The sequence below is a fragment of the Dermacentor andersoni genome, chromosome 3 (assembly GCF_023375885.2).
Source record: "Dermacentor andersoni chromosome 3, qqDerAnde1_hic_scaffold, whole genome shotgun sequence".
NCBI classification, from domain to species: Eukaryota; Metazoa; Arthropoda; class Arachnida; order Ixodida; family Ixodidae; genus Dermacentor; species Dermacentor andersoni.
In genome coordinates, this window is record NC_092816.1 from 122,798,423 (window position 1) to 122,814,345 (window position 15,923).

Genomic DNA, 15,923 nt, shown 5'->3' on the forward strand with positions numbered 1-15,923 from the left:
AAGGCTTTGTCTATTGTACAGCGAAGCATTGATACATCAAGTGGAAATGAATGGGATACTGACACAAACGTCAGTCAAGACGCCTTGATGTGAAATCGTGCCACAATTTTGAACTCAGCTCTGCTGGAACTTCTGTGATGCAATAATGTAACAGTTATATTATTTTCAGTGTTAGAGAAATAAATGTGCCTGGTTTTTCATAGCTCTGTGCACTTTTCATATTTTCCTGAAACAGGAAAGAAACCAGTTTTCATGCCCCTCAAAATTTCAGCTAATTTTACATCTCTACTAGAGTGTACTAGACTAAAACATAATTCTAGTACACTCTAGCCCTGGCCATAAGTTCAATGTCGTGGCAGCAAAAGGGCTCATCACAGCACCCGGTGGCGGCCACGGTAGACTGCGCCACGCGGCATGCCGCTGCCATCTCGGAGGCCATGCACAGCTGATGCAGCTATGCGCAGTGCAAAGGTGAAATTATTTTTTAGTCTTCTTGAGATAACAGACATGTATTTTTCATTTAACTCAAATTTAGCACAACCACAGCAATTATGGTCAAACTATGGTCAAAGATGTTCAATAGCACGAGGATGTGGGAAGAAAACAATGAAAGACAGAGCACTCAAGTCTCGTTTTCTTCTCAGGTCCTCGCGCTATTTGAAATCTTTTATTAAAATTTGCAAATTTTGTATAACTGAGAATGCTCTCACGATCACGAAATCGGCCAATAGCATTGGTGTGTCCAGCTGCTTTCGATGATATTGTGGAAGCAAGAGCAAGCTATCTCCCACTGCGTTTGACAGGAAATTGTTAATACTATGGTGCAAGCAGTGCAGCAACATTTGGCCCGCATGTTCACAGCAGTCTCTACGACAGGTCGGCAATGTTTTCTTACAATGTTCAAAAAAGTGTTTCAGGGCTTTGAAGAAAATTCCTATGTTCTAGCAATCTTCTTGTACAGATCCTTGCATGGCATAAGCAGTGAGCTTTGTACTGTGAAAAAAATTTGTAAGTTGAAAATGGGCCTGAACTTTTTGAACTGTGATACCAGTAAATTGACATAAAACCACACCACTAATTCTTCCCTGCCCTCCAAATGAGAATTCGGATGGCTTGGAACGGTCAACAAAGAGCCCAAAAGGCCAAACAGCATACTTTGATGGAAATTTTATTGTGAATTTACATTTGCCATCATCATGAATGAATAGAAAAAAAATAAACAATGAAATGATGAAAGACCAAAACATTGGAAACGTGTACAACTACAAAAATGCACGGCTGTTAGAAAAGGAAGAGGAGCGAAAGGATGAAAACGGCCACTTTGCGAAGCACTCAGACAGGAGGACGCAAGGAGAACAAGGAGCATATTATTGACAGCAATGTTCGTGGGTATGTGCAAAAATAGTCGTCACAGCAAGCAAACCAGCCCCATGCTTTATAAACATTACGGAGGTTTGCAGCTTTCAAGTCAGACAGAAACACTAAGAGAGAGCTTAGGTTCAGCACACTAACCTTTCAGGAAAACAAAATCCAGTGCCTCAACTGCTTTTTCCAGCCTAATCTAAACACATTCTTTCAAGACAGCTTACTACAGTTCCGCAAAGCGTGAGGTCACCGAGTTTTCACCGATAATAACGATTCTGCAAAGAGAAAATGTAATTTCTATAATCATTGTTTACTCAGCTCAGTTGTGAAACTACCCAACAGACTCAGTCATGGTCTGCTGATGCTGACAAGCCCCAAGTCAATACGAAGGCCTTCTAACAAAACACGCTTCTTCGAGACCCATCCAAACCAGTCTGACTACATGCCACTGCATTTAAAATGACAATTGGCACACGTGAGCTCGCAGCACAGAGTAGAAAAAAACACAGGCCAACACCATACCACACACGCAACTGCTTGCTAATGCATTCCTTCTGGGCTGGGATCCCCGCTCCATCCCATCAGTCCCACAACACAACAATGTGCAAGCAGAAGTGGCAGTGGATGTAAGCTCCACAGAACACACCAAGGCTTGCTCCTGTACATTCAGTTCAGACAGAGGTGATGCTAAATCCTTAAAAAGGACAGGCAGCCACCACTAATAAAACGGAAGGCGGGGAGGGGCGACCTTTCAAAGAACCCACACAGACAGACTTTAACACCAGATGACCAAGGAGCATTCGCACTTCACTTGATGAGGCTTCCAGGACTTGAGCTCTGCGCAAAAGCAGCAGCTTGGTCAGCCAAAGCTATTTGCGCAAGAATGCACCAGCCACCCACACTTCCAAATGCACACACACACACACACTGTCCGTGCCCCTCGTCAACCAGCACAATAAATGAAGAAAAAAAATGGCAGCATGCATGGGTATGCCCGGAAAAACAGAGAATAGTACATCTGACATGAGCCAAAATGAGCATGTTGAAGAGCCAATTTGAATTAAATTGACAAAGGTGCCAAGGAAGCAAATGCGTGTATTTACAGTGCACTGCCACACGGAAACACTTTGTTCTGAGTGGTAGCTTTTTGAAAGGGCACAGGGGGGGGAACAGGGCTGCAGCTAATGAAAGATTGTAAACGCATGCCCTGTCTTAATGTCATAGAAGCTTCAGCAGGCCCCCGAATTGCTAACCAAGCACAACACTCTTCAGAAACATTTTAAGTTTGAAGCCAAAAGAAACCAGCGTCCTTCCAATCTCCAGATGCCACTGACTTCTTGGCAGAATGACATGATACCAAACAAACAGCAGGAGTTTGCAGCTATGCTACCACCATTTCAATGGACAATACAAATCTACAAGAAAAGACTCCGCGCAATTTTTGCCAACTACAATCATGATTGAATGAAGAAGCAAATGAACACAGATACCCTTTTTTGCCCAAGGGGCATGCAAGTTTTAAACGACGGTATAAAAAGAAAAAAGAGGGAAAGAATGGATAACTGTGACGGGCTCCCTGAAAGTAGCCCTTAGTGCTGGCAGCTGTGATGTACATTTCACAATGCTCGCAGTGTGACACACCCTTCTCTGCAGTACGCAGATTATAGGTAAGACTGGCTACTGCCTCTTCATCCCTTTCAGAATAGAAGCTTGGCCTTGTACACAGCTGCCTGCACTAAGGAAGAACGTCCAAAAGAGCATCGTATTAAACGATTTCGCTTTGAAGAAAAAAATTTTGAAGAGACGAATTCGCATGCTTTGCCAATCACACCTCCTCCTGCAAAAGCCATACTGCAGGACCAAACACAAAGAAGAAAATGAACACGACTCGTGGATGAAAAACGGAAACAAGCATAGTAAAAGCAGCTAAAGAAATACATACTAAGTTCAACCCGTGCCAAGCAACAAGTCTGCACAAGCTGGTACGGTGAGGACCACACCTGCTGGGGACAGTTGCTGGCATACAAACCCCGCATTCACTAACGGCTAATCAAAACTGCAGGCAAGCTGCGGACATCATCGTAAACGATTCCTGCATGAGTGTGGCTATCCAGCAGCCCGTGACATAATGAAAGGTTTCAGGGAAAAAAAAAAGGTAGAATGACTGGGTCATCAAATGATCACAAAAGCGCCGCAGCTCCCTTGTCGTTTTGTTCAATGTAATCCCAATGTGGATCCTGTTTGCTGCAAAGGCGTGCTAGTCACATTCAAAATCAAGCAAGCCGACAGCTAACAAAAGTGGTATCTATGATTTAACAATCGGAGCCAACTCACGCAAGTTGCGCCGTATTCACTCTTTGCAAGGCATAGTGATTCAATGAAACAGTGCCGGCCAGCACGTGCAAGTGGCAACGGCACGTGCTGCACGTGCCAACATACCAGGATATAGAGCTCACCGCCAATGCGGCACTGTAGGTGCATTCGATGCCACCAAGTCACACCCAAGCACATAGGACTTCAAACCCACGCTTAGCCTTATCTACCAAGCAAGCCCTCTGCATCCATCACACAGGGCGCTGTCGAAGAGTAAACAGCAGAAATGGCAAGCAGCTCGCGCACTCATGCGCCTCACACGGCGCTTTTTGACATCGCCAGGGGCCAACCTACACCCACAGAAGTTGAGTGAATATGCAACGGGACAAATAAATATGGATGTTGCTTCAGAGCCCAAGAAAGAAGACTGATGGGGGGTGGGGTGCAAGCAGGAAGCGGAAACTATTGAAACCCATTCCACGCGTCGCCAGGGTGGACCTCGCTCAAACATGGTTATCAAAAAAAGAAAAAAGAAGAACCCGAGGAGAAGTGGTGCAACGCCAATGAGCACCAGAAGCTCTCAAAGCCTGCAACAAACAGGCTTCACATTGGGATGATGCGAAGAGAGGTGTGTGTGATCTGAAAGAGGGTGCAGCGCCTGCCAGAGGGAGAGCGCACAGCCGTCAACGACAACCATGCACACTAGGCGGCCACTTCCTCCAGTGGCTTGGTGGCCGGTGGCTTTGCAGCCGGCGGCGCTGCCACACTGTCCCCTGCGACGGCGTTCTCCTTGGCAATTGGTGGCTCGGTGTCCGCTTTTGCATCGGCTGTCGTTGTGGCCGCCTTGCTGCTGCTGCTGCTGCTGTCTGTGGTCGCCTTCTCTTCCTTGTTGTTGACCTCTGGCTCCTCCTTGTGGTCGGCGTCGTCGTCCTCAGAGTCCTCTTGCCGGGCCTTGCTCGCATCCTCGTCGTTGTTCACTTCGTCTTTCTTCTCGTCCTTCTTGCCTTTGCTGTCGGCCGACTCGTCTTCGTTGGTGGCTGCTGTCGAGGCCTCCTCGGCAGAGGCTTCCTCCTCCTCTTCCTCCTCTTCGTCCTCCTCCTTCTTGCTGCGCTTGGAGGCAGCAGCCTTCTTGGCAGCACCGCGGGCCGGCTTGGCAGGGGCCTTCCGTGCGGGCTCCTGCGGCATACGTAAACAACCATGAGGTCCACAACCAATCTAGCGCCTTTAAGCGTTGCACAAATGAAAACTAAACTGCGCACGAGTAGCAAGCTAACACAAATGAGCGCTCACTTCTGCACATAGGAAGGACATGAGGGAGCCTTTCGGATTTAGATTGAATGAAACGCCAAAAATCCCAGAAATAGTGTGGGTCCCAAAAATGCTTTGGGTCACTCTCAGAGCAAACGAGAACACGTTCAAACTGGCATGGATATAGCGTGCGACCCATAACACTCCCCGAAAAACGTTTATAACCTAACACAGCAGCGCCCATTAAACGGCGGCTCTCACCTGCCACCAAATCTGATCTGATTTTCAAGTACATAATGTTTATATGAAATGAAAGATGCAGGAAGCTAATTGGTTTTCCTCACGTCACGTAAGCGACAAAAAATTAAGTGAAAATCGCCACTCTTTTGAATATCGGTTGTCTATTTAAAAACCAGTGCACCCAAAGCAGTAAGGTCTCGGTTGGCGTACCCTAACCCAAACTGCCTTGACTGATCACAGCAAATTACTAAGCGCAATAAACTGCTTACTGGTGATGTACTAAACCTTCAGAATTCTTATTAAAAAGACTGAATCACGTAATCATAGACTGGCCTCACTATTAAAAGACGTCGCCTCACGAATCTCCTGCCAGAAAAAATGTTTAGTCCTTCATGCATAACATAGCTCAAGGTAGTTATCAGTCCGATGTGTGGCTTTCTCTCTCCTTTCTTCTCACCAGCGCTAGGGCACCTGGAGCTAAGTCACTTACAGAGCCGAATCGGCGCGTGTGGTTGCCTGATCATCTCGACAACAAGAGGGCTCCTCACGACAACCTGTGGCGGCCATGGTATCTAGCCTATGCAGATGGGTCGGTGCGATCTCGGAGGCCATGCTCAGCAGACACAGCTACGCACAACTGGCATGTGGGGAACGAAAGTGCAATGATGTAATACTTATTTGGTCTTTTTGTGATTGCACACACATGTGTATTTTTCATTTATTTGTAATTTAAAAACAGCAATTATAGTATTACTGAGAATGCTCTCACCATCACCTGGCAACTACCAGGTGGTTGCAAATAACAATGATGGCAGCTAGTTGCTGTTCCCTTAAGTGGGAACATTCTTCAGAAACAGGCCTTAGTCGTCCGACAGCACGGCACTTTGTGGACTTTTATATCTCGCCTACAGCAGGCAAAGAACGACCAACAAGGCAACGCATTGTCTGTTGCAAAGGTCTAAGCAACACTGGCAATCTAGTTCGCAATGAAACACACGTGTGGTGTAAGGAGCGTGATGGGTTTGGGACTCGTAAGAAAGCAACATTCTATTCACCCATAGCCACTCTTGAAAAACTTGGACATTTCGCATTTGCAAGCAATTCTCCACAAATTTCTTGCTCTAAAATGTACCTTAAGCATCGAGCGATTGTGACGGAACTTAATTTCCTAACAAATCTGAAATTTCTAGTCTTGTTATCTTGTATTTTCAGGCACAAGTGGTCAGTTTACTACCCCTATGCTATATATATATATATATATATATATATATATATATATATATATTTCCAATCTGCAGCAAATTTGGCAATACAAAAAAAAAAAAAAGCCAACTTCTGAACCGTCTTTTGTCAGCACTTCAATGGTTAAAGAGAAACACAGTACAACGTCAAAAGCACTTCCTTCATCAGCACTTATTATTTATTGTAGCATTGCTTATCGCACCACAAGTGCCATACGCTATCGTAAATCTCTCTTGTAGCCAAACCAAACCATGGTTTAACCTGAATGCTTTTACATGCTTCCGCAGACACCAAACAAACATTAAATCATTTTGGACTGGGATGTTAACTATTGACAACATCATCCGCTTTTTTTTTTTTTGCAGTAAAATAAAAGCCTATAGTGAGAATGTGAAGGCGAAACTCCTTAAAAAAAGTATGCTGATTACCAGGGTACCAGGTTGACCACCAGGTGACACCACAATTATTATGGCATTTTCCTTTATGTAAACCGTTATGTCAAACATGCTAAGCAGCACATTGCTTTACAAAGCTGTGTATTGAAAATTACAATTAATACACTCAATAAATGATCTTTTGGTTGTGGAGGGGACTTATAGAAAGACCCATATAAATGGGCAGTTCATTCAAAAGCATGATTCCAAGGTTTCAAACTCAGCAGCAGTATGCAAACCGTTAAGGGGAGACGCTCCTCAGAAACCTTTTTTTAAATATTAATGCTAGACAAATGAAAATTGTACCACTTATATAGCTTGATATCCTCATTCCAAATCTGTTTTTAGTTTTAGGATAGCTTGATGCTTTCATGTCCTAAGTGCCATGCATAAGTGAAAAGCAGTGCATGTTTGTGCAGCTACTGGACCTAGCAGTTGGCATGATATAGCAGTGCAAAATGGCTTTTCTTGTCCCTAACACTCCAGTGAGTGCTAATAACCAAGGTAACGCAATTTCCTTTACAGGCAACATTTTGAGAGAATTTCATACCTGGTGCTTCATTTTCAATGGCTGGTACCCAAGTGTATTGAATATTCCCATTCTTAAAAATAAACTGATTGCATTAAACCCTATACAGGTGCATTCTACACATCTTAAAGATTATGCACACCAAATTTGGTCTTGATTGGGCCACAATAAGTACATCAAATGTCATGCACAAAAGCCATGTTTGGCCAAAAATATGAAGCTGAGAAAAACGCAATTGAAAGTTACAAAAGTTCTTTATTTGTGTTGTAGCACTAAAATCTATATAAAAATTGCACACAATGCAGGCCAGGGTATCTCAATCCAGTGCACAACTTCAAAATTCACCTGCACCATAAGTTGTCCCCTCAGAGTCCTTGTAAGCACCATGCTCAAGACGAGCCTTTTTGGGCAGATGGCGACGGTGAGACCTTGCCTCTGCTGTCAGCTTCATTGACATGCTGGAGATCCTTCTTCTGTCACAATCTTTGCTCAGCGCAACTAGTTCCCTGGAAGGAAGCACTCCTAGTTCCTGCAGAACTTGCTCATAGCTTTTGTGCCCTTGGTTATACCACAAGACAGCGAGTGCTGTTGCCATCTCCACTACTGTGCGCGAGGCAAACCTTGTCTTGGAGCACAACAGCCAAATCTTGCTGTTAAATGATTCGGCTCCATTCTGAGTTTTTCCCTTGACACAGCGAGTTAGTAGCTGTTCTTCTGTCAGCCTTTTGTATACGGGCAGCGTTGTCTCACCTTGGCTCTTTGTGAGAATAGGGGTGTGCACTGGGGCTGCCTGACCCAACGCTTCTGCCCGCTTGAATTTGCACCAGGAGTCTTCTCCTTCTGGACAAAACTTGTGGCTCTTGGCAGTATCCGTTGAGCATGAATGGAAGAATGATGCCCAGATTGCACAATACATTCCACACACACTTCCTCTGTTGGCAGTGATGGCTACTTGAAAGTAGCTCTGTAGCTTTTGAATGACTGCATCTGTAAGCTTCTGCTTTCGTGGCATTTTCAGTTTTCGCAGGGCAGTCCCAAGCCGCTTGACTACATGGTTGGTGCAGTCTTCTTTTGTGATGGGCACACTTCTATACTTTTGCCACTGACACAGCTGTATAAGCCTTGCTGTCACCATTGCTGAGGAAGGTTGTAAACCTCAGTGGAGTACTGTAGGACTCGGTCCTCTTCCATATCCTCAAAGCAGCATTAGTCTCCATGGCATGTGCTGAGCAATCTACATTTTTTTCGCACACTGGCACATGAAAAACTTGCCATATTTTTTCCTCCTCTTCACTTTCAAATGGCTTGCGTGTACTGCAACTCTGGCAATAGTTGGAAAGAACTTCAAAGTCTAGGCAAAGTCCCGTTTCCACAGAAATGGCTGTGCCTATACCATTATGGCTCTTGTGGCCTCTTTTCTGCCAAGTACCATCAAACATAACAGCTAGATTGGCAGATCCCACTTTCTGTGCTGTTGCATTCCGAGCCAACTCCAAGTTATCAGCCACTGCTTTTGTAGCAGCAAGGTGCACTTTCTTCGTTATTGCGGTGAACGATTTATGGTGCATTGGTTTTGGCAAACCAAGAAGTGCACAAAAGCGGACGAGTTGATTGTGTCCAACTCCAATTGCGCGCGCTGCAACCACTGCCTTGATATTCACGGTGAAACTCTCTCTTGGGCTGGCCGAAGGGCGCCCTCCACCGGTAGCGTCGTCTGCCGGAGATGCACGCCGCGACGAATATGTTGACAAGATAACGGATGTGCTACACGCTGCATTGTTACAACACAACTCCAAAAACGACGCGAGTCCTTTCCGTTTTTTGCCCGACTCACGGATAAAAAGATCACGCCGTCCGCACGCCGGACATGCCACGACGCTCACCAGTGTGTTCACGACGCCGATCTCGCAGATAAAGGTGCTTGCCATCTCCTCGCCGCTCCCACCTTGATTCTCGAAGATCCTCAACTTTTTCTCTGATGCGCTGACGAATTCGTCTACGCTGTCTACGAATCTTGAGTGGCCGGCCGGCTCTGAACTGTCGAAAGCGTCGCCGTCACCGAGGTTAGGCTTAGTTGCCGCGGACGTCTCCGTTGCACGCCGCTTGACTTTGCAGAGGGTTCCCTTGAACTTGTGCCTCGAACAATACTTCCGAGCTCGAAAATTGCGTTTCTTCACGGGATCCATCGAAACAAGGAGCAGAAAAATGCTTGAAAGCCTGGGAACACGTCGAGAGAGCTGCGCGTTGCAGGAAGAGCAGACAAGCTGTGGCCGCGGCGCGCGCTAGCAGCCAATGGCGTGGCCGGAATTGCACCACGTGATTTAGAAATCCAGCGAAAGCGCTCGGTTTTGGCGGTGAAATGTTGTTTTTATTATTACTTCCTGGGCAGATTGTGACGCGGCAAAGCCAACCTCGAAGAGAAAAGGCGTAGGCCTACTGCCTTGCACAAGCCCAATAGCTTGCAACGCCGCGATTTGACGCATCACGCGCTGGAAAATGGGCCAGATTTGCACCTTTTCTCGCCACCTCGGGTGCTTTCACCAAGTTTATTTATACTTTCCCAATCATTTATGGCTCTGATTTCTTTATATGTGAAAGAGGAGGGATCAATCTTGCTGAAACAGTCCAAAACATAAAACTGACTTTTTGGATGAAAATCGCCGTTTTTCGACCCGCGTCTCCCCTTAAGGGGGGACGCGGGGATCAGATCGCGAAAATCGCAAAAAAGATCGATTTTTGGCAACGACGCGTTTCGGTATCTGCAATGCCTAATCTACATTGTATCAAAATGGTTTGACTGAAAACGCGCTAAAAGTGCCCGAAAAAAATTAATTTATCAGTGCGTAGGGCGAGAAAACAGCTTTAAATTGCGTAAAACACCGCAGTTCGCGGAGCCCTAACTCGTCTTTCCCGCTACCGAACGCCGCCATCTTGGTATCGTTCGAAAGCTCGAAGTTTCGCTATGGTGGCTATAGGGGGGTAGTGTGACGGGCGGGAGCGGAGGGGTGCACAAATTTGTGATGAAAAATGGCGGCCCCAGTAGATGGCGCTGGCTGCGCGACAGGTGCCAGCGGCGCTGGCCGGTATCGCGTTGGGCCGCGTGTTTTTACTTTCACCTTGTTTCCAATAATTACACGCCGCGTCCGTGTTAACAGGACATGAACTAGTAATTTTGTTAGTTAGTTGAAAAGCGTGCGTTTGAAATTTTAAATGGTGCTACTTAACATAAACGACAACCACAATATGTCTGATAGACGCAACTGGCAAGCGGCATTTAGGTTATAATTAAATGTTTCTCAGCATTGACCAGATTTCACATCTTTCGCCAACTTCATGTGAATTAATCCATTTAAGCGAGCGCACAGTCACTGTGTCTTGAGTGTTTGTTTATTTATGGGCTTTGGAGTGTAAACTGCTTAATATTTTCTCTTATAAGAAGCAATGGTACGCGTGTTTATTTTTCGCTCTCAAAGGTTCAGTGTTGAAATCATTTAAATTTAATTTTCTCTTTTCCTAGGAGAGCTTATATTTTTAGAGTAGAAATAGCAATGCTGTAGTCAGGGCTCTGTTTCACCGAACATTTTCATTCATTATTCTTTTAACTGTTTCTCTCCCGTTCCGTCGCTTTCGTGAAAATTGATTCTGCAGCAGTTTTCTCAAGTATTTGCAATTTATTCAGGGGCCTTACTTTCAGATACGTAAGTGCACTTGATGGAAAAGTAACACCCAGCAAACGATATATATGTTCCTTGCTTCTCTGGTTTCACGCCGCAGCCTCCACACAATGTAAGTGCATGTGTGCTGTCGAGCACTGACTGCGCTTCCTCCGGCGAAGAAACAGAGCAACACAACGATTCCGGTTGGTTGCTTTCTGACTTGAATTTCACTAAATTCGGCACCAAAATGTGGTCAACCTGCTCGCCCTCGAGCTCACTGGCTCCGAAAAACTCACTGTAACGTTCACTTGGAAACGTTACCTTATTCCATGTTGCATCAGGTAGGCAGACATTATGACACGCACGCTCAAGTTGCTCGGCGTGCTGTTTATTTCAGGCAATGATATCTGGTATATCTGGCCCCTGGCGTAGCTGCGCGCACTGCGCTACGGCGTTTTCTTGCTGGGCGTCTTGCCTGTTGATTGCGTTCAGCTTTTGCCGTTTTGCGGCAGGTCCAAGCTGCTCGCATATATTTCTCTCTTTCCTTTTCATCGGAGCTTTCTTCGTGAAATACTTAGGTGCCTCAGGGAACACAGCAGGCACGGCGTCTTCTTTCAGACGCGGACGATCGCGCGGCAATTCCACAACCTCACCGTTGACTGTGTGCCGGTAGGTCCTTTCGACGAATCTTTCGTCGAAGTGCCGTTCACAAACCACGCTGTCGTTAGTAAGCGCTTTTTCAGCCCGTTTAATATTTCAGGCCCACTGCTCCCTTCGCAAGACATCAGTTGGGGCTTTAAACACAGAAAGTTTTTGCGAGCAAGATCGATACCCGCCTTTGCGTCCAGGTATAAAGCACGTGCTTGAGCGGCTTGACGGCAGGGTTAATTACATCCAACAGTCTGAATCTGAAGAGTCCATTCCTCATGTGGCAACGCGACGACCCAACACTGCAGAGAAATTTCACGGACGACGACAGAGGCGACAGCGAAGCGTCAACGCAGCCGGCGAAGCCTTGTCAGTGCCCGGCCGTCGCAAGCGTGGCACCTTTGAACACAGCAGTGCCCCTAGCGGTGGCTAAATTTTCACCGCGTTCCGCGCGCTCCTCCTCCATGGCGCGGATGAGGCGCCCGTCACACTACCCCCCTCTAGCCACCATAGTTTCACCATTCCGTTTCTGAATTCTTCGGTCGTCGCCATCTTGTAACAAACACACAAACACAAAAGAAGCGCGGGTCTGCTAGAGGCGGTCACACGGGCCCTGCGATGAAAGCGGGCCTCCGATTGGTTGCCGTACTGAAAGGCGTCTCGCCATTGGTTGCTGCTGCAGCAGCGGGCAAGCTGGCAACCACAGCGGACCGCAGTTGTCTGCTTTGAAAACCACGCCGGCGTCGTTCTTCGTTTGACACTCGCAGAATTCGGATTTATGAAAGCTCCCAGGTCAGTGATGGATCGTCGCTCATTCGAAAAGAACTTTTAAATGAAGCATGCCTTCGGAAAACGGAAGCGCAAGCCTCCTACGGCGAGAAAAAGGCGGCGGCCAGCGGGGGAAGCGGAGAACCCGACTGAACACGCGAATAACGTGCCGCGTTATCTTGCACCGTGCGATTCCAGCAGCGATACCGACAATCGCCCTGTGACATCGACACTGATAACCAAGCCACCGGAAGACGTGCCAACGGAGGCTCTCGCACCTGTGCGTACGGCCGCGCGAGTCTGCAACCGAGATCGCGTTGTTGGAGGCGACGCGGGTCGAAGGTCTCCATCGCCGGCAGAGACGGTGTGCGTTTCCGATGCATCGTGCGACAGGGACACGCAGCCTGCGAGTAAGCTTCAACCGTCGACGAGCTACATACTGTATGGTGACTCAAGGCTCACCAGACGAATCGTCGCACGATTCAGACGCACCTCGAGCCGCATTTTGTGTCAGCGGTGACTGCAGAAGCGCAGGCATGCAGCGTTCGCGACTCCCTTCGCGCAGTGTCAGCGACTGAGCGGAAGCAGCAATGCCAAGAACAAATTTAGGCCCCTTGTGACTGCGAGTTCATTATTATGCCTGTTTCCGCGATGAACTCTTTGATCGCTAAAGCTCTGTGCCCATGATGCCAACAGCGTTCTGTGGGTGTACACTGCGATACCAGGCTCGGCCTGGCAGTGAAAATGGTGGTCATGCACTACTCCAAACGGCGCAAGAAAAGGATAAAGAACGCCTGAAGAAGGCATCCAAAGCCCACCAAATAAAGAGGCAAAGGTGTAAGAAGATGCCTGACAGCAATGATTCAATATATTACAGCCCTGGTGCTTTTTAATAAATTTGCAGTGCTTTTAAAACTTTGCAAACTTTGCAGCCAGTTTTCTCAATTGCATTTTTTTTGTCAATCACCTCGCTCGTGGAAAGCGTAGCACAACAATGGCTTGACTGATTTTGGTCCAGTTTGTTTTGCTGTGATCCACAAGCTGTGCTGTACTTAAGGGGGGACGCGGGGATCAACTATGGAAAAACGACCCAAAAATCACTTTTTAGAAAGTTGCAGATTCCGAATCTTTGACCCCTTTTCTATAAGTTTTCCAAGTATTTCCGCTGAAAACGACTGCTATGTACCATAAATAAATATATACACCAGGCAATACAGCGAAAATTTCGTGAAAATCGGTGGAAAAGTCGCGGTTTTCGAGCGCCCCTAGCTCCGGAACGGCAGTACGCAGCGCGGCCATGCTGGTACCGTTGAAAAGCGCGCCTCTTCGCCTTTTGACGCCCCTCCTTCATTTCCTGATAGAGAGAAGAGCAAGCATAAAAACATAAAAAGTCTGAAGGTCGCGGAGCTGCTTGTTACGGCCGCCGATTGGCTTGCTCCGTCACGTGCGTTCTATGAGCCGCCCCATTGGCCGGGTCTGGAAGCGAGCTGCTGCGGCGTCTGCTTCTCCCGTTTCTTCGCGCGCTGGCTGCTGCGCCTTTGTGTACGTGTTAGATATTCGAGGTACACCGCCGCTTCATCGCTTTATTCCGATTTGAGTTTTCTATTTCATTTTGTGGTTTCGAGCATGACTGGGCGGACGTGGACGACGAAATACGCGACCAAGCACCGCTTCGGCAGCCGCAAGCGCAAGCCGCCGAACATCCGAACGATAAGTAGTCCTAGCAGAGATGTGTCCGCGCGCTAGCTTGCAAGAGAGACTGTCGACGCATTGCCGGGCAGTTCGCAGGCTGTTGCAGCCTTGAGCTCCAATGGTGATGATACCGAACTAATAACGGCCGTTTCCGATGCTTCCGGGCCTGCGACGTCCCGTAAATACTCCGCGACGTACCGCGATTGTGCCACCGCCGTCACCGAGATGAACGACGAAAGTGCGGTCCAAGCGCGTGCGTCTGCCGGCCGTGAAAACGAACCGTGCATCAGCAACGGTCGCACCATACAGTCGCATCTTGAGTCACAATTCATCTTGTCGGAGGTGTTGAATATGACCGCCGCCACTGTCCGCGCGTCACTTGGTTCTGTGCCGGCAACCGAACGGAAGATAGGGTTTACGGCGGGAGGAGCATGCTCGGTGGTGACGGACTCAAGCGAGTCGAGCGGCTGAGAAAGATGCCTTGAGCAAGAAGAGGGCACAAAAAGCACATGAAAGCAAGCATAAAAGATCCAAGAAGCCAAGAGATCAACCTGACACCTGCACCTACAAGGCCGGTGGTTTCTACTCGAATAAACATGGCTCAAAACTTCGAACACCGTTTTCTCAAAACTTTTTTCTACCACCAAGGTCAACTTGCAAAGCCAATAACTCAGCCACTGTTATGAATATTTTTACACCGTTTGTTTTGTTACACTCATTGTGCACCACTGCACACAGTGACATGTTTTGTTTTCAAAATAGTTGCTTCAATAATTTCTTATCTTTTGTTTTCACAGTCGAGATTTTCATGCAATTGAAGTAGCTACCAAGGAATGAGAATATAAAAAAAATCTGGTAGGCTAAAAAAATTACAGGAATGTCACTGTGTGGAGGATACATATAGGAGTGCTATCAATGTTTGCTTGAACTCCTACCATCAATATACAGGTGTGCAGGCATTTTGCAAAAATGAAAGCAGAAAAATTTTGTAAACAAATAAGTACTTCAGATATCGCAGCCATATTTTCACAGTTTTGTTTATGTGATATTATTAACACCTGTGCAAAATTTCATCAAAATCGGCTGGTAAATAAAAAAGTTTGCTTTGATCCCCATGTCCCCCCTTAATAGCGAACGTAGAAGCAGCTAGGCCCAACGTTGCCGCGGTGGTGGCTATGGCTGCCAGCGGATCTGCGTGTGGGAGTGCCGGTTTGAGGTGGTGAGATAATCAAAATGGCGGGGGTGGTGGCTTTGACAAATGCCATTTCAGACCTGCAGTCAGGGCAATATACATTGAGTATATGGAGTATGTGGTGGTGCCGCAAAGCCGTGCGAAATATCGGGCATGTTCGAAAAATCGGGCGTCTGGAAAATTGCTCAACTACTCTGGCATACCTCGTGCCAATGACACAGAGTCAATGACGATTCGTTGCAATTCCTCGTTCTAAAAATCGGTCGTTGACTACTCTGGCAATACCTCGTGCCGATGACACGGAGTCAATGACGATTCGTTGCAATTCCTCGTTCTAAAAATCGGGTGTCTGGAAAATCGGTCGTTAACTACTCTGGCAATACCTCGTGCCGATTACATGGAGTCAATGACGATTCGTTGCAATTCCTATGTCACTGGAGCCAGCATTAACACAACTTTCGTTCCCTTTCAATAAAGTTGCAGCTAATTTTCCCTGATAAAAGCACCAATTCCCTGAGTTTTCCCTGAATATTTCCAGACTATTCAAATTCCCTGAGAATTCCCGGTTGGTAGACACCCTGTGATTAATTCACAGG

General features: G+C 46.9%; 1 protein-coding gene and 1 pseudogene across 2 annotated transcripts in view; both read right to left on the minus strand.

Moving 5' to 3' along the window:
• Positions 1 to 1,152: 1,152 nt before the first annotated feature.
• LOC126537735 (uncharacterized) overlaps positions 1,153 to 15,923 on the minus strand; it is a 36,693-nt gene continuing 21,922 nt past the window's right edge. For both annotated transcript variants that reach the window (XM_050184826.3, XM_050184837.3), the window contains exon 4: positions 1,153 to 4,854. In XM_050184826.3, coding sequence (XP_050040783.2) covers positions 4,381 to 4,854 — 474 coding nt within the window. In that variant the 3' untranslated portion in view covers positions 1,153 to 4,380. The remainder of the gene's footprint in view (positions 4,855 to 15,923) is intronic.
• LOC126538693 (uncharacterized) lies at positions 7,607 to 9,737 on the minus strand (annotated as a pseudogene).